The sequence below is a fragment of the Cebidichthys violaceus genome, unplaced genomic scaffold, assembly GCF_023349555.1.
Source record: "Cebidichthys violaceus isolate CVI_PGR_0920_01 unplaced genomic scaffold, fCebVio1.0.p SCAF_21, whole genome shotgun sequence".
Taxonomy (NCBI): domain Eukaryota; kingdom Metazoa; phylum Chordata; class Actinopteri; order Perciformes; family Stichaeidae; genus Cebidichthys; species Cebidichthys violaceus.
In genome coordinates, this window is record NW_027176384.1 from 3116440 (window position 1) to 3135800 (window position 19361).

At 43.9% G+C, this 19361-nt stretch overlaps 1 protein-coding gene across 4 annotated transcripts; it reads right to left on the reverse strand.

The window, feature by feature from the left end:
• Nucleotides 1–351: 351 nt before the first annotated feature.
• Nucleotides 352–19035, reverse strand: sox5 (SRY-box transcription factor 5). 4 transcript variants are annotated; one of them, XM_068716922.1, is made up of 7 exons: nucleotides 18833–19034; nucleotides 13519–13621; nucleotides 9762–9937; nucleotides 6297–6399; nucleotides 5789–5962; nucleotides 4420–4636; nucleotides 352–3595 (listed from the first exon to the last, which is right to left on the reverse strand). In XM_068716922.1, the coding sequence occupies exons 1-7, from the start codon at nucleotides 18968–18970 to the stop codon at nucleotides 3298–3300; spliced, it is 1209 nt and encodes a 402-aa protein (XP_068573023.1). In that variant the 5' UTR covers nucleotides 18971–19034; the 3' UTR covers nucleotides 352–3297. The 4 variants fall into 4 exon arrangements, with proteins under 4 accessions (XP_068573023.1, XP_068573022.1, XP_068573021.1 ...); XM_068716921.1 differs by having other exon boundaries at nucleotides 9762–9934; nucleotides 13519–13711; nucleotides 18833–19033; XM_068716920.1 differs by having other exon boundaries at nucleotides 13519–13711; nucleotides 18833–19033.
• Between the last annotated feature and the right edge of the window lie 326 nt (nucleotides 19036–19361).

The window sequence follows — 19361 nt, forward strand, 5'->3', positions numbered from 1 at the left end:
GTGTCACTGGGTGGCGGACGGAGGGGAAATATGGAAGATAAAACACAGGTGGAAACCATCAAAATTAGATTTAAACAGTGTTGAGAAATATTCTGTTATGATTTCAATAAAATGTATTTGACTGTAAAACTCAGTTAAATCAATAACTGAACATCTACTTATTTATCTTCTTGGATTTATTAATATAAAAAAACAAGCGTGGATGCATTCGCTGTCTTCTCCATCGTTAGCATTCCTGCATAATAAGGTCGTGGCAGTGCATATTTGTATGTTTATGTGAATATGTTGGAACTGTAAAACCATTGTGTGAATGTATGTGTGGAGGAAAGAAGTGACCAGGACCAGCACAAGTTTTACCGAACACATTGCTGTCTTTATTAGAGCCTTGTCTGGCAGTAATACTGAAAAAAAAGTGAACTTAGAACAGATGGTGGTGGCAGCCCACGGCTTTTTTTTTCTTCTCCTTTCCTGTTTTTCTTTATTTCTTTGATATTTTTCTTCATTTTTTTTGTGTGAGAGTACTGCGACTTCTGCTTTTCTGTGGCATGGATAACATCAATAAAAGAGACAGTAGGGAGAGAAAAAAGAAATATACAACTTATATTACACTGTGTTATGAACAAAATATAAATCTATAACTCTATGTTATATTTACATAATTATCTTTCTTGATTTTTCAAGTTGAGATGGTAAGATATTTTTTTTTTTACTTGTAATAATTCTTACTTTGTTTTGAGCTCCACTCATGACTTTGATTGTCTTAAATAATATCATCATCGTTTTCATTGTCTTGATATGGGGTCAGACCTTGCCAGCAGGGATGATTGACGTCTTAATGCCCCACCCACCCACCTGATACCCTAAAAGTGGATTTATCCACTTAGGCCCCCTCTCTCCAGCAATGAGTTGAACCATAGTGTGATAACAGGGGTGACTATACAGCAAAATTAAGACCCAGAGGCTCATTATGTGGCATGTAGCGAACATCTACAGCGAGGATGATTGTGGGGATCTCTATGTGGCGGCACACCTGAACAGTAGTCATGGCTCCTGTAGCGTCGCGTGGAGCTCAAACAAAGCAAAGGGCTCCTGATGAGAAGTGACTTTAAAGATACTGTATATACGCCTGGCCGTCTCACGCGCACACAGACAGAGGAACACCCTGGTGGATCACGGTAAACACTGCTTTCCTATGATTCAAAAAAACTAAAACACCAAACAAAGCATATGTACAGGATTTTAAATCTAGAATACTAGATTTCATAAAAACAGAAAAAAAGAACAGCATAGGATTTGTTTGGTTGTCATGATAATCTCTTCATTTGAAATGTGTGTGTGTGTGTTAGTGATTGTGTTTGTGCCTGTATGTGTGCGGATCCAATCCGAAGATGTTCCACTGTGTCTCGGTGAGGCGGTCGTAACTATTAAACGGGGACGGGACTCTTTGTTCACAGAAAACAGTTTCCAAAAGTGATAAAACTGATTTCCAGGGGAAAAAATAAAAAAAATAAAAGGCAAAATAAAAGAGAGGAAACTTCACATTATACATTATAATAACTGTTACAAATAAAATTATAATAATTAAAAAAAAATCATGTTCTTTTTCTCAGAGTCTGAGTGCTTTTTAGAAATGGGTTTGGACATGAAAAGGTTACGTCTTCAGCTCAGAGGAGGGCCGGCGTCAAGTCCGTCAGTCCAGCTCGCTGTCCTAACTCCGCCCGCCCTACCGTCCGCAGGATTAATACAAAACCAACGCATCAAAAAAGAAAGGGAACAAACAAATGCAAAACAAAGCAAGGTAAAATGACAACTTTTGTTTAGATCTAAATACCTACCAGCTAAATAGAATAATGTTTCATTGACTGTCATAGTTTCATATGGTCATAAAAACCCAATAAAGAGGAGAAAAATAAATTATACTGTACATAACTTACTAAACTTAGGAAACGCTGACCATCCTTATAATTATTGTTAATAATATTATTAGACTAGAGGCAGTTTGAAGAGAAATAATAAAATACAGTATTCAAATACAAACAGAAACACTGACTGGCTGCTTCAGCTCAGCTCTGCCCACTGGGGGCAGCAAGATGATGTTGATTGGAGGGAGCGGGAAAACACTGAGGGACAGAACAACAGTTGTGTGTGCGTGTGTGTGTGTGTGTGTGTGGTACAATTAATAACAGCAGCAGTGTAAGCCTGTCTTTCCATATCTTAGACGTTTTGAGCCTTTTTCTCGCACTGAAAAATGAGATTCTACGCACACAGCACACGCCGACACACACTCAAGCCAAGTCGCACTGATGTTTTGCCCCCGAACGAGATCAAGATAGAGGGACGGAGCGAGAAGAAGACTGGTGGATTGTCTCACAACACAGTGCTTTCGTTTCTGCTCCGGGGACGCCAGAGACTCCCCTTCTACCCCCTTGACAATCCCTCAAGGTGGGATGGTCCACGCTGCACTGGTCAGTCCTGGCTGGAACGTCCCAGTCGGATTCCAATCGGGGAGCAGGCAGTCACGAAAATACAGAGAAAAAAAAGGGGCGAACCGCTGACAGCACACTGAGAGGTCGAAGAAAAGATATGTTTTTGTTAAAAATAAACATGTCTGATGTCTGTCAGGTGCTTTACAACAAAAGGGGAAAAAAGGAAAGTCTCTTTTTTCTATTATTATTCAAACTTGTAGCACAAAAACAACAAATCACATTCACAAGCCACTTATTGGCACCGTGTACCTGAGTGAGAATATTATAGAACCAAAGAACAAAAAAAGCTGTTTTTTTAAAAGTGTCTCTTGATAATAAACAGGTCCGCCGTCTTAAAGTGTCATCTGTTAGCCTTTGACAGGTCCACTGATCCGTCTTTCATTTTGAAAATGTCTCATTTTCTACAAATGGGTCTAAAATGTTGCTTTTTGAGTGTGATTTTGATTTCTCCTCACTCGTGGCATTACACTCAAAATCTTGCAGTAGTACTTGAATATTCCTCAGCAAGCGTCAGAGGCTGGCTTGGTCGTCTCGTCCTCCCAGACTCCAGTTTGTGTAACAGTCAGTGTGAGTGACAGGTCCTGTGCTTCCGTTGATTGATCAGATGCTGGTATCAGGACTCCAGTGGGAGGGTCTTGGCTCTGCTAAAAGAGTCCACGTTAGTCAGGAGAAGGAGAGGGCGGGTGTTGTGAGGTCGGGACGTGAGGTGATTGGCAAAAAGAGAAAGTTTTCTCCCTGATTGGTGGGGGTTGGGATTGTGTGGGATTAACCAGCGGTGATTGGCTTCTAATTAGGCTTCTGCCACGCCGCCCTATTGGGTGATATGGTTCTCGTTATCGCTGGTGTAATCTGCCTCCTCGTCCTCGTACTCGAAGTCGTCGTACACGTCGCCGTTGCTGTCGTCCAGCCGCAGCTCCTCCTCCTTGATCCGTGGCTCGTCCCCCTTCAGGCCAGCCATGTGGGGGTTTTGGTGGTGGTTGGCGTTGGGCTCGGGGCTGCTGGACATGCTTGAGTGCTCTGAGGGCATTTGGGGTGAGGGCATTCCGGCCATGGAGAGGGTACCTGGGTAAACCACGCCTGCGGAGGACAGGGGCAACTGGCCCTGCTGCCTATAACACACAAGGAAGAGGTGTGTTAGTTCATGACAGTTTCAAACTACATTAGACGGCTAATGTGTCCAAAAGTAACTACATATGCTGTCCCTCATTGTTTCCAGTCTTTATGCTAAGCTAAGCTAACTAGCTGCTGGCTGTAGCTTCATATTTACTATAGAGGATGGTATTAGTCTTCTCATCTAACTCCTGTGACCCCTCAACACCAACTGGATATGTCTGCTGGTTGTGAACAGTTCAGCCAAAAAGCGTTTGTTTTCTTTCAATACTTTTTAGCGGACTGAAGAGAGGTAACATGATGTAATTCTCAAGAAAGATGAGAGGAAACTCTGAAAAGGCAAAAGTATGTTTTTTTCTTTCCTAATCCCAGAGTTAACATAGGTTGGGAACCATTGTCTCTGATTTTATTCAGTTAGTCTGGCTTATTTAGAAAAAGAGAAATGACGACTACATAATAAGGAGATTTAATGAGGACTCAATTAAACCTGGAGTGAGAGAATAATTACAAAAAAGAAATCTATAAACTAAAAAATCCAAATTAGAGATGTGATATCAAACCTTGTGGTTGGTGATGATATGTTGAACAGCAACAATAAAAAAGCAAGTATACATTTTCTTTTGTTTTCACTTGATATCATGAGACGTGATACATGTTCTAAATAAAGAAAAACTAATAAAACTAAATAAAGTAAAAGAGCAAATGCTACTGATGTGCTACTCAGAAGATAAATATTAAATACCAAACTACCCCAAAGTATAAAAACTAATTGCTATCTTATGACTCAACATACAAAAACAGTTCCCCTAAACAGTTCCCCTACCCCACACTGAAGTATTGTCTCATTTCCTGCCTGCGGGACCTCATGATGGCTTTGTACTCGCCGATACGCAGCTTCTTGCCGTCCACCAGGCAGGTGCGTTTGGGCCGCGGCTTGTACTTGTAGTCTGGGTATTTCTCCAGATGCTGCTTGCTGAGGCGAGCCTGCTCTTCATAGTAGGGCTGCTTCTCCAGGTTGGTCATGGCTTTCCAGCGGGAGCCTGGACAGGGACGCATTAATGATGACGATAATGATCAGTTTCAGCTTACAAGAGTATGAAAGTGTATAAAAAAAAAAATAACTGCAATGTAAATAAGGGCCGTTAGGATCGTTATATAGAAATAAAATCAATAAAAATCAGCTTGAAGAAGTGTGTAAATTGAGCGTGTTCGTCTGCTTTAAGATCAATTACATCGTGTTAGGAACAAATGTCTGTGTGGCACCCGTGACCCTACATCACATGTGAATACCGACACACTTACACACTCTGTCGCACACACACACACGCACGCACACAGATAACAGTGGAAGTTTCACACTGAAAGAGGTTAATGAGGACAGCGTTGCGGACGACAGGTACTTATCTAAACTAATGAGGACTTCACTTAACCTGCTGTCATCTCTCTCAGCTCAGTTTCTGCTCATAGATTTGTAGTATCATTTCCCTGCGTGTGTGTGTGCACAATCTTGAGTCTGTCTTTCCCTGTGTGTTTCATATCTGGTCTGAATTTGCACTTGACTACTGTATGTTTAATGGGTAAAAGCTGTCAGCACTTGGCTGTTCTCGCTCTCTGTCTTTCTCTCTCTGTTCTGCGATCTGTTAGCAATCGAGCGAGAGAGAGAGAAGGGGGGAGGGGGGGGGACAGAGAGAGAGGGCTTATTAAAACCAGATTTCCCTGTGTTATAAAACGCTTAGGAGCTCTTTAAAATGTCAGGGCTGATCCCGGCGGTCCGGGGGAAATGTCAGGCGGCCTTGCGCTTCTTGTTTAATGCATAATGAATTATATCATCATTTGTCGGAGCCGCACTCTCCCCAGCCGTTCATTAACAGCCGCTTACACAATGCCACCACTTGTAATGAAATCACTGCGTGCGCTTGAGAAAGTGGGAAATAGGAGCCGCAGTACATGCATCCTTCCTTTCACTTGGGTTGCGCAGTGGGAAGTAGTGGGTTAGGTGACAGGGGTGGGGGCAAAGGCTCCTGTCACTCAAAGCGGACTGTGTGTGTGTGTGTGTGTGTGTGTGTGAGAGAGAGAGAGAGAGAGAGAGAGAGAGAGAGAGAGAGAGAGAGAGAGAGAGAGAGAGAGAGAGAGAGAGAGAGAGAGAGAGAGGAGAGAGAGAGAGAGAGAGAGAGAGAGAGAGAGTTTATTACCGAGGATTTTGCTGATGTTGGAGTTGTGCATGTCGGGGAAGGCCTGGAGGATCTTTCTCCTCTCGTCCTTGGCCCAAACCATGAAGGCGTTCATCGGCCGCTTGATGTGTGGCTCGGCGCTGCCACGACCGCGAGCCTCCCGAAATATTCTGGAGTCTGACACGCTGGGGGAGCCTGATGGGGGAGGGCAAGGAGACAGAAATACAAATATAGACATCACATTCGTATTACAGTATTCCCAGGGAAAACAATTATTCTCAAATTTGAAGGGGTTTGAATTGTTTTGATAAACTGAAAGATGTTTTTTAGCTAAATAAAATCATATAATAACAGTATTTTACTTTAAACTGGTGAAATGTATGGTAATTAAACAGAAGAATCACATTTTCCAATACTTCTTTAGAGCAATTTTTAAAAATATCCAACACTTTTTGTCACCTAAATGACCACACGCATGAGTGTGTGTGTGTGTGTGTGTGTGTGTGTGTGTGTGTGTGTGTGTCCCTACCGTCAGAGTCTCCGCTCATGGTGAAGTCCAGCATGGCGTGGCTGAACTTGTCCTCTGCCTGCTGCTTCAGCTGTTGACTCAGACTCTCCAAGGCAGCCTTGTCCTAAACAACACAAACAGTTCACAGTTGCAGTCGGTCAGCGAGCGAGTCAATGAGTGTGAATATATGAATGAGTGAAACCCCAGCGCAGTGATGCAGAAAAATGTACAATTTACTTGTAAAGACTCGTATAACTGATTTTAAATAGATCTTTGGCTCTGTTCTTTTTCATGATATTATTCATTACATACTTATAGCTAAAAGGGGCAATTGTTTCATGTCAGAAATTCCTGATTTTGAAGCATAGAAATCAAATTACTACTTTATATCTTGGCCTGAAGCCAATCTGTTTGCAAGAAAATCAGTTTTGAAGACTTAAACTGCTTCACAGAAGTAAGAAATTAATGAAGGAAACACATCCCCCTTTGATCTGAAATAAATCAGTTGTTAATAATTCTTCTTTTTTTATCAGTTCCTCAAACACAGAAAAACCAGACAAATAACAGCAGCCGTTTGAGCAGAGAGACAGTTTGTGTTTTGGTTTGTTTCAGTGTAAATTTGCGTAAATGTTAATGTCAGCGGCAAATTGTTAGTTGAGTGCTGTACGCCTGCATGCTTGAACACACATCTGTGTGTATGTTTGCATGTGCAAGAATGTTGATTACATTTAGTCCTATTTGGATGTTTACTGTTTTGTGTGTATACTGTATATTATGTGTGTGTATGTGTGTGTGTGTGTGTGTGTGTGTGTGTGTGTGTGTGGACTCCTGGCAGCCACCTGCGAGAGTGGAGTGCAGCGGCTTGCCTCTCTCTCACAGAGGCCCCCGAGGGTCGACGCATTAGAGAGAGAGAGAACGGGAAAGTGCAGCGCGGACGAGAGCGAGGCCACGTCGCACGGCCCCCTGGGTATTTATTACAACCAATAAAAGGCTGATTTACTGAGCATTTACATGCGTAATGCAAGCAGCCGGCACACTCTATGCTCGAACACGACTCCCGACCGGCACACACACTCGCGCATCCACACACACACACACACACACACACACACACACACACACACACACACACACACACACACATACATACACACACACACACACACACACACATACCGCAGTTCACCAGCGCCAGCATTTTACAGTTTAATTACACGATTAGGAGCCGTACCCAAAACACTGTCGTCTTCTAAAACAACCTTCCAAAAAGTGTCCCTCTCCATTTACATGTGACCCTGGCGAGCTGGCTGGCTGGATGGGAGGAGGGCAGAATGATAATGAAATGCATTTTCTCTGTTTTTAGTCCAGCATAGTTTAATTGTTACCCCCCCCCCCCCCCAGATTGGAATAAATATAGCTAAAAAGACAGGTAGTAGAGAGGGAGAATGGAAGGCAGATGCAGGCTGTGCAAATGTTCTTTTTTGTTTATTTGCAAGTCATTTAAAAAAGTATTTTATTATGAATTTGTTGTGTTTTAATAAATGAACAATTATCCGCCAGATTTAGCCATTTTGTATGCAAATCAGATGCATTTTAGGAATTTTCCTCGTTTCACACAAATGATCAGCCTCATTCAAACCTTGTTCGAGGAAAAACGAGCAGAAAACGTGTCTCACACTTTACGATTTTGTGCTTCAATGTGCCGTTACAAAGGGGCTTTTTGCTGCGTGTGTGTGTGTGTGTGTGTGAGCGTGTGTCTGAGACAGAGACGGAGATGAACAGGGAGACAGAGTAGATGACAGCCTAGTCTGACATTAAGCCCCAGCACAGAACATGAGAAAAGTGGATTGAATGGCTGACACTGGAGCCAAGACACAAAGTAGCGACAAAACTAATCCTCTGAGTGTGTCAGAGATGACACCGTTGTATCCGGACGCCAAGAGCTCGCCGGCTTCACACTGGCGCAGCACAAAGCCAAAGGGCTGAGGAAGCGGGAGTCGGCGCGGAGAGCATACGTTTAGGAAGCTGAGAAAGATTCACGTTTTTCTCCAAAAATCTTTATCTTTAATTTCTAAACTTTTTATTCAGAAAGGCTTTAAAATAATTATTTAACACCAAACGGCAAACACTAAAAGTACCTTTTCATATTCTTAGTCTTACATGAAAACAAAAACATTTTCTGGTAAAAATATATTCCTTAATAGGGCTGACAAAATTCATCATTTCCACTGCTATCACTGGAACGAGAAGTCACAATAACAGGAAAAGCTCCCTTTTCTCCATAATTTCTCTGAAATCTTCAATGATAACATGACAAAAAATGACAAAAAATACATAATCAAAATTAAGTATAGTATTTTATTAACCCTTCAGTGAAATTAAACTGCTAAATTCCTCCATTTAATGCAACAAATGTGTGTGAAAAGCTGTAAACCATGCTCTTGAAAAACAGCTGAATTTCCTGATGCTCCCTCTCTTCCCAGTTCTTTCCCTGGTGTGAATCTAATTTGCTATTAGACTGAATCCTTTAGACTGTATCTACAGTATATTACTATCTCACTAAATGTGTAAAAAAAAAAAACTGGGTTGAATACATAAATCATATTGGGTTTGACTGTTTCAAACGCATCGGATGAGAGAGTAAAAAAAAAAGGAAGAAAGAGACAGATAGAGCTGTTGAATGTCAGCGGTGCAGATGCTTCAAGCACACTGTTGCTCTGTAAGTATGTGTGTGTGTGTGTGTGTGTGTGTGTGTGTGTGTGTGTGTGTGTGTGTGTGTGTGTGCGTGCGCATGCACCAGCTGACTCCCAATGTGTTTAACAAATAACCACAATTTAGCCACGCTGCCGAGGAGCCGGCGCCGTCACTTCACATTACCGTCTCCCCAACGCTCCGCTCTGCCACACACACACTCACACACAAGTAGCCCTGTAGTGCGCCTTACAGACACACTCATTACCTCCGAGACGCCTCTGGTTTTACCTTATCTGGCCCTGTTTAGCTTCAACACATTTCAGCAAGCGCATTGTACACCGATTTACCTCCTACATGGTGCAGTAGGGATGACATATGGCAAGACAAATTATTACACACTGACAATGAGACGGTACGGCTTGTGATGTGTGTTTTTTTATTTTTTACATTTTACATTTTTGGGAGAGTTTATGAATCTGGAATCATTTGTGGTTTTTTTTCTTGAGATAATCCATACATTTCCCTTTAGTTTTTTGATGCTATTCATGAGTCATTTGTCATAGAAATAATAATATCAAAATGAGTATTTTAACAGATGCAAGAAGGAAATGTGTTTATTTTCTAATAACAACAAAGACTAAAACAGATGGTCTTTAAAGTACTAATACGGACCTTTACATATAATATGTAATACATCAATACATTTATCTTGATTATTGATTTTTCTAACCCTTTTATCCTAAGCACACCACACCACGCGCTGCCATACGGATGGGATTTAAAGAGGTTTACCTTGTCTGAGCGTCCATTGTTGAGGCTCAGGTTGCTGACGGCGGCAACCTTGGCGTCCAGGACCTGCTGCTCTCGCTTCAGCTGCTCCTTCATCTGCCGGGCCTCGGCGAAGGCCTTGGTCACAGCCTCGTGGTCGCTCAGGTAGGCGGTCGTGGACAGCGATGACAACAAGTCTGCTGAGACACAGACAGGGACACGGAGAGACAGGGACTATTAATTTTTAATTTTTAGGTTTTGTATAGTCGTACGTTGTGTGTAAAAATTTGATTTGAGTGTCTTTATCTACTGTATTTGTACTTTTTTAAAATAAGAGATAATAACAGAGAGGCATTTGGAATAGCAATGAATATGTGTGTGTGTGTTTATGCTTGAGAAGCTGGCAGGAGGTTTTCATCCAGAATAAATTTTCCCCTGAACCATGAGGTAAAGACATTAACATACACTTGAAGAGGGGGGTTTGCCGGGGCATCTGCGTGTGTGTGTGTGTGTGTGTGTGTGTCTCTCTCTCTCTCAGTCTTACACACGGACCACTTGACTGTCGAGCTGGGTATATGTGAGTCTGACTGTGCCACTAGCTAGCCTTGCTACAAGAGTCCCACCGCCTCCTCCACCTGCTCTCAGCTGTAAACACACACACACACACACACACACACACACACACACACACACACACACACACACACACACACACACACACACACACACACACACACACACACTCTTTTCATCTGAATCCTCGTAGTTCCACTTTGAAGAGAGGTGGCCACATGACTCTCATTACTCTTACTAAGAAGTCCTGCTAATTTCCCCAGTTGAGAACATCTGCCCTGCCACCTCACAAAGATCAGATCTCGCCGCTCTATTATTTGTATTATTTCCGCAGCTTAGCCCGGGCCGATGAGGCATCTGCTCTGATCATGTGTTTGCGGGGTTGTGTGCGCCACTATCGCTTCTCTCTATCAGTCGTGTTAGCTCTTAACAAAGAGCACGGCTGGCTTATGGGGCCTTTATCAGCGCAAATCCGCAGTGCTAATGCCATCTCAGGCCAGATTACCAGCTTCAGATTGGTAATGACAGAGCCGTGAACTCTTTCAGAAGTCATAACCGGGAAATCAGGATGTGAGCAAGGCCCCAAAAAAAAAGGGGAAGGGGGGTGGAGGGGGCGATGGAATCGGGTAGCAGTCCATTTTAATCTGGAGTTAAAAGAGAGGGAGGGGGACGGACAGATATTCTTGCGCTCATGAATGTGTACGCGAGTCTCGCTTAAACTGACAGCGATGCCAACCATCCAGACAAGTGAATGTGACCCAGATAGAAGGGGAGGGGGGGTGGAGGGGGGGTCTCTCTCTCTCTCTCGCTCTCTCTCTTTCTCTCTTTCTCTCAATCACAAATTTAGTCTCTCTCTAAACGGAAAATCTCTATAGACAAGCGCAATACCTTTTTCACCAGAAAAAACACTCCTGCAGGGAGGTCAGGCGGGGAGCTGCTGTACTTTATGACGGACAAATGTGTGATCGTGGTAGAAGTTACAGGCGCTGACAGCCTTTCAGTTCGCTTTGAGATGGGAGGATGGATGGATGGACAGATGGGAAGTGGGGAAAAAAGAGTAACATGCATTTGAAAAGACAGAGAGGTGAACTGTGGACAGGAATTCATCCGGATGCCACTAATGGAAGGTGAAGCTACTGAAAATGAACTCATGAATCATCTTTACACCTGCAGATATGACCCGGATAAGCCTTAGTGAGCATAAACACGGTCTTATGCGGTTTTGCATGAAAAAATATATATATTATTATTATTATTAAGATCACTTTTTGTCACAGAGTGTCTAAATCTGTGAGTTACAGGAAACGTGGTGAAGTAAAAAGCACAATATTTCTCTCATACGCAGTCGAGCAGAAGTATAAACAAGAGTAAAATGTAGATACTCGAGTGCTGTGCCTTAAAATTGTACTTAAGTATCGCACTACATTAAATTAAATGTGCTTAGTTACATTCTACCACTGACAATCATGGCTCACAGTGGCACTCTTGAGTTCTCTTTAACATAAAATACAACTCTCCCCGTTCAAATTGAGAGAAAAATAATAATTTCCTCTGCATCTACTGCATGTGCGTCTGTTCGTTTGTTCCAGTCTGAATCTAAATAACATAAACACACATTCATAATCTGTTCCCGCCCACACATCCCCACACACACATACACACACACACTCACTCCCACATCAAAACGACCGCCTCTAGACTCTTTTCCAATTTGTCTGGCCCCTTCTCTCCTCTCTGAACTTGTAACAGGAATCCTAATACGACGATGAACTGCAATAACAAATGTGCTGGTGACCGGCTAAACTCAACAGATGGGACCGCGAGCTGCAACCTAACAGGGATGTGCGACACAAAACACACTGGTCCCCGTGCGCAAAATAATTCAGCGGGGATCACACACAAACTTTAAACACTGTAATCCATTTTTCCGAACAAAAAACATCTGGGACCGCAAATCCACTAATCTGATATTAAATCCGCCGATTTGTTGAAAAACAGTGAGATTAGCCAAGAAGTCAGAAAAAAAAAAAAGACTAACTGCCTATTGCATAGGAGGAGGAGGTGGGATTGCGAGTGTGTGCCTGCCTTTGTGTGCGTTTGAGTGTGTGTGTTAAGAGTGTGTGTGCTGTCATTGTGTCATTAATGCCGGGTGTTTGCGCTGTCCTGGCTCATGTAAGAGGCTTGTCTAATCTCATTGGTGATACCTCCTGTCTGTCATGCGCTCCTCTCTTTATTATTCCCCCGCTTCGTAGCTAAAAAAAAAAGAGTGCTAATCCCCATCTCTCTCTCTCTCTCTCTCTCTCTCTCTCTCTCTCTCTCTCTCTCTCTCTCCTTCCCTGCTTCCCCTCACTCCCTGTGTCTCTCTGTCTCTTTCAGTCACTAATAAACACATAACAATGAAGCAGCCCCGAGGCAAATAGCGACGCGGAAGAAAAACACAAACACACTAATTATAGCCTGTTACATATGTGTAATATTTGAACTATCAGTGTTGTGTGAAAAATGGATTAGGAGCACAGAATGGTGATTCATTTATGTCATATTTCATGTATGTGCGCATGTGGCCCGGTATGATTACGGTACTGGCTGTGGCAACAATGGCAGCACTACGAGAGGAAATGCTATTCTTGTCATCGGCACTACCAGCGAGGCTATTACTGTTTTCCTTGAAGGCGAACGTTGTCACAATGGGAACAATTTGCATTTCATAAAAGTGTATGGGCACTTATACTGGATGTACGCAACATATATGCATTCACGTGTTTTTGTTCGGATATGTCGTTGTGTGTGAGTGTCTGTGCATTTAAAAGAAAATTACAGTTTCTTACAACTTTAATCTTATTTTCATAGTTTTGGCCATCATTTGTAATGGTAATAATATGTTTTATACACTATGCTGCAACATCACCTGCAAATAAAATGGGAAATATGGTAGTGGCTGTTGTTTTGTGCATCAATCTAAGAAATAGGCCAAGGTAATAGGTAAAGCTACCATTTTTGCTCACTATTTTTTAATTGATATAGCTTAGTAGCTAGCTAGTTTTGTAAGACGGTGACGTCCCAGCAGTACAAAGCGATGGTCAAACAACATAAAAAAGACCAAAGTTGCAGTAGCCTCGGATTATCCTTTTAATTGTTCCTGTGTGTGTGTGTGTGTGTGTGTGTGTGTGTGTGTGTGTGTGTGTAATGGATACTTAAGTCCACTTACCTATCGAGCTGACTCTGGTCGGTGGACCTCCGATGCTGGAGGGGGCGACGCTGTGCTTCAAGGAGCCGGCGGGGCCCAGCTTGGCGGCAGCAGCAGCAGCGACCTGTGGGGAAGTTGGGGGGGAGTTGGGTGACTTGCTCTCGGATGCCTTAGGCTTGGCCGACAGGTTCAGTGGCTGTGCACCCTCACTGTCCTGCAAAAACCAAAACAGCACAGTTTCGCCTGCTGTGACCACCGTAGCAATTTGGGAGCGGGAGGCCCCTCAACGAGACCACTCGCAATGGAGGCTTTAACACGCACTAGTGAAACGGGAGCCCATGCACAGCAGTGGGACAGATGACAAGGTGCATGCCACTGCCTGTATCCAAGCAACTTGTCACAAGCACAAAAAAAATTAAGAAGATTGCAGCACGGACAACAATAAATACTGATATATTTTGGTGCAAACTGTTGACATTTACATGCAAAACAACTGACTCCCTATCACAGGGAAGTCCAGACGACTCATGCACATGCATGTGCACACTCCACATGCAGACTTCAGTAAACATGCACTATAATTCTGCTCTCTGCATGCTTCAAACAAGGCCAGTGGTAAGAGCAACGTTCACACCTGAGGAGAAGAAACACCCTAAAATCAGTCCCAAAACTACAGCGGACAGAAGCAGCACTCTGCCTCTCCCAAAGCACCTCCCTGAGTCTTTACAGCTGTGGCTCTAAGAACATGGTGACGTCTCAATGTATCAAACAGCTGACAGAACAGAACAGAAGACTGTCTGCCACTTCAATGTGCACTTGCTCCATCAGAAACAAGGGACCGTGACGGCTGTGAACATGGGAGCGAAAAACGAAGCGGTGCTTTCTGCCTCAAACACACACAGTCCCAGCAACCGATCCATAACTTCTGAAGTAGCTTGTTTTTTTGTTTTTTTTAAGTATTATGATGCCAAACAGGTCTTAATATATTGATATCATAAAATTCCGTCACTCGTCTAAATCAAAGGATGTCTGCACACGGCACTAACCTCAACACAAGCCACAGACAGCGGCCCCCTAAATGAATCGGCATGCAGACTACCGCGCGACGCAAGGGGCTGTTATCATGTTAATTGTCATGGCAACGCCACCCCTGCTGATGACCTAATCCAATCAGGGGGGAGCCTCGGAGGGTCATGTGACAGGAAGGAAGGAATTAGATCGCCCAGGGGCCAGATGTACACAGACCACTCTGTGTAATTAAAACGCCGCAATTAAAAGGCAGACACAACATGGGGCAAGGGACGGCTTAATGGGCCCGCAAGAAGAGCACCACAATATGGTCTATGAGGTTTAGAAATACAATCTGTTTGTGTTTCGTTTTATGACAATAATGTATGAATTGTTCCTAAATGTACATGTTATAAAAAAGTGAATTAAAGGGAACTTTTAGCTTTACAGGTGTGGTCCTATTTTAGCCACATGTACACCATAGAATAGACTGGAGACATTATTTTTCTTTATTTTCTGGTCATTAGTGTAATTGCTGCTTATGCGGAGTAGAATCCAGCATACAGTGGGATCCAAAAAAGAGAGGAAGTACTGTATGTGTGTGTGTGGTATACCCACTCATTAAGGTTGACTCTCCCTCATTTCCACTCCTTGAGTCGTACTAAGCCTTATGAGCCCCTCACAACTCAATTAAGCCCTTCCAATTAAGCCCCTACATGTGTACGTGCATATGCGTGTGTGCGATCACCACTTTGTGTGTGTGTGCGACGAGGCCTAACCGGATTGTCCTTCATTAGGGGGGTCTTTCTAAATAGATGGAGGACCCCCAAAGATGCCTTCGGTGAGACAATGGGCCGGAGAAGAAGAGGAGAGAAAGGAGGAGAGAAACACTGAGCGGGATCTTCTCAATCCTGACCCATATTATGGTGGGCTTTGGCTGGGAACGCGTTTGAATATTTATTACAAATAGATAATGCCTCCGCCTCTTGTACAGTGGAATGGGGGGAGTTTCCTCTCCGCGCCAAGCCAAATCCTATGGTGGGAAGGTGGCCAACCTGCATTATGCCAGTGTGGAGGAATTAGTTTAGACAGTAGAGCTGAGAGGCTTGGACCGACTTGTTTATGTGTGTGTGTATGTGTGTGTCAGTGTGAGACATTGTTCAACAAGCTCTAAATCTCATGACAGTGTGTGTGTGTATGTGTGTGAGGCCCCTAAAGCCTCTGAAAGCCTTGGAATCTCGAATTAATACAATTGCTTTTGTGTCTCTCTTGGCTGATGAAACAGTCTCCAGCTTTGAGACCGAAAACATGCAGAGTGACAATGAGAGCCAGAGGGACAGAGAGAAAGCGGCAGGGGAGAGATAATGCGTGTGTGTGTGTGTGTGTGTGTGTGTGTGTGTGTGTGTGTGTGTGTGTGTGTGGGCTGTATTTCACTTCTGTGGATGCCGACATGTGAAGGCGACATCAGGGTTCTGCATCTTATCACTGGGGCTGATGGTTCAATTAACAGGACAAGTGTGTGTGTGTGTGTGTGTGTGTGTGTGTGTGTGTGTGTGTGTGTGTGTGTATGTGCCGCTACCGTTTATTCTGGGCAGGTTTCTCTCAAGACCTTTACATGCACCTCTCTCCTTTCATCTCTCTGTCTTTCCTCCTCTCTTCCTTCCCTTCCGGCTATAAGCGACTGCTTGGATATTAATTATATTGTCATATCTAATTCTCTCAGACAGCAGGGCGACACAGAGGAGGCAGATATGACAGTTTTGTACACTACGTGGCACCGATTCAAACCCAGACTCCTCAAGTACGCAAATGCACTTCACATTTTCTACTAATTTGTATTTGGAGAAAACAGACAAGCACAGACGTGATTTTACCACGACCGTCTAGACTGACTGTTATATTTTAACTAATTAGGCTAGGCTCGTTGGCTCTTGTTGATGCTCATATCAACATTACTTAAGTACAAGTAGTAGTACTACCATGTAAATCTACCCTGGAGCAAATAAAAGCCATGCTTGTAAAGTTTAGTATCAGTAAAAAATACCTAAATGTGCAAAAGTACTCACTTTAGAGAATGGCTCCTTTAGGAGTGGTGCGTTATATTTATATATATACTGTTAAATAGTTTAATCTGTCGTGATAAATCATATTTTATGAGCTGATTGAAATGTAAAATCTATAAACAAAATGAAGTGGACTAAAGAGTACAATATTTTCCTCTGAAAAGAATTGCAGTAGAAGGTAACATAAAATGGAAAAGTACATCATAATTGCTCCTAAGTACAGTAGTTGAGTAAATGTACACATTTACAGTTCTTTTGGCCACTGCGTGTGTGTGATGCATGTCAGTGAACGGGCTACATATGGTGCATAATGTGAATCGCACTATTGTACGGGTCTGTATGCATGCCTGCCTACATCTAAAGGTCCACTCTTCCGTATAAGAAAGCTGCATGTATGCCGCAGTGATTTGTGCATGGGCATCTGTGTGTGTGTGTGTGTGTGTGTGTGAAGGGGCTGGTTGGCATGGTGTCTCTTTCAACACCTGTGTGTGTGTGTGTGTGTGTGTGTGTCCGTGTCTCACCCGAGGGTAAAGCACTTAAGCGGTGAGCGCCTGAGTCCAAACAGCTGTGAGCAGAGGCAGGCAGCACGTCTCTAAATGACTAGAGACCTGAGATAGAGCCCACAGGGGGAGCACACCTCTGAAATATACATGTCACTCGCCCAGAGAGAGACAGAGTGTTAGAATGAATGAGTGAGAGCGCTGCAGTGGTCAGCCTGAATGAAAGAAATCAAAGGAGAAGAGGAGACTGAAGCAGAGAGAAAGAGAGAGAAATAGCTATAAAATGCGACGATGCCCTTATCTAAAGTTTGTGCGAGTGCATGGGGGGGGGGGGGGGGTAACGCCGAAACAGCGCTGCGGTCAATTGGCCAGTTTGGCTCCATGAGGCCTGTCGCGTGCCATGTGGGTCCACACCCAGTCCGCCTCTCCTGCTGGACTGGGGAGACCATTACGGCTCCACACTTCCCCTCCACCACAGGCCGCAGCACTTGCCTGTCAGCCCAACTCCATATATATGGTAATAAGACGAGTGTGTCGGCAGAGGTGCAGGGAGGGGCTGATGGACAAGGACGCGGGGGGGCACGCTCTGGGGTCAACCGTGAGCTTTAATCTGTGCTGTGAGCTAGTCCTCAATGCAAGAGTGGGTGCGTGTGTATTTGTGGACACAGGGGAAGGCGTAGGTCCAGAACAAAGTGGGGGGAAATGTTTATGTTTGTTAGCAGGAATCGGATATCATTCTCTGTAGGATTTTGAACATGTTGTCCTACTCTTAGACGGACAAGTCTGTTCCCATGCGTCTGTCAATGTCTCTGTGATTTGTGACTGACCACTACACTTGTGGGGGGTCTTAGAGTGGATGGCAGGGGGCATGGGGGTTGTGTGTGTGTGTGTGGGTGGGTGGGAGGTGGCCAGGGTCCAGATATCCCAACCAGATATTCATAGAATTCCACTTGGATGGACACGAGGCTTCCCCCTCGCCCCTATTGCGCAGCCAGCCGAGGAAACGGCACAAACAGCAATACATCCTCAAATCCACCGCCACCACACACCAGCTGGAGTTTTGTGATAAAGTTGGACTGCGACTGTGAGTTTTCAGGGACCAAGTTGTACCAGGGCTGGCATTAGTATGAGGAGCAGACCGTTGCTCAGGACACTTGTTTGATTGGAAAAAATTAAATTAAATTTAAAAAAAGGACAAGATTCGGGATGCAACCTTCAAACAAGCGTGGACACACATTTTCAGGTCATGCACCGCAGTGAAACAACATCTTGTCCGGGCAGGCATTCACTCTCTCAGTCTCCGTTGTAACACTAGAAAGGCCAAAGTGTACATTTCTGGCTATAATTAAGTTTTGAAATAATCATACTTGTTTTTTAAAATGTGAAATTTACCAGAGAAGTTAAGTTTTTTTTTAAGGTTTCAGGAATTTTTAAGAAATATAATATAATTTTGAAATATATAAAAGAATATGTATGTAATGGAATCAAGAAAAATAAAACTTAATTTTAGAAAATACTTATAACAAGTTGATTTGCATTGAAAATAGGTGAATATACGGAACTGGCAGATTGCTATATATAAAACTTTCAGGACTCAGGACTTACAGTCTGATGACTAACTTGAATTCCAAACCCACTGGCATTTCTAGCATTACACACACACACACACACACACACACACACACACACACACACACACACACACACACACACACACACACACACACACACACACACACACCAACGAATACAAAAGACCCTTACCTTGGTCTTGTTAGGTAGCGGGGAGCTGCGGCCCTTCTCGCTCTGTGAGTGTGTGTTGGTGGGCGGGGAGTGTGTGCCCAGGTTGCCTTGCGGTGGCATGCTGCCTCCGTGCTGCTTGGCCCCCGGGGAAACCTGCATGGCTGCCAGCTGAGCTGCATACAACTGCTGCAAGGTGAGAGAGACAGGCAGATAGACAGACAGGAGGGGAGATGACAGAGAGACAGACAGGAGGGGGGGGCAATAAGAAAAGAAGAAGGAGAGGGGGAGGAGGGGGGGAAAGGAGAAGAAAGGGGCAACATGAATAAATGAATACTCGAGAGCGCACAAACAAAAAAGAAGAGCGGCTAAAAAGCTCTGGAAGATGGGGCCATTAGTGTCCCGGCCTCTGTTTGTGTGACAGAGAGCGATAGAGAGGGACATCTCCACTGTCAACCCCCCTCCCTCACCCCATGGGAGAAGCGCTAACAGCCTCTCTGACAGGCCCAGAGATGGCCATGTCCCCTCCAGGTGCATCGTGGGAGAAAGGGAA

Bases quoted from the DNA above. Each gene is read 5' to 3' on its own strand.
- sox5 (XM_068716920.1), bottom strand. From the start codon at position 18,970: ATGCAGGTTTCCCCGGGGGCCAAGCAGCACGGAGGCAGCATGCCACCG. The intron at 9,938-13,518 runs GTAAGTGGACTT...TCTGTGTCTCAG, and splicing joins GACCAGAGTCAGCTCGATAG to CAGACTTGTTGTCATCGCTG. The intron at 4,637-5,788 runs GTAATAAACTCT...GTCCCTGTCCAG, and splicing joins CAACATCAGCAAAATCCTCG to GCTCCCGCTGGAAAGCCATG.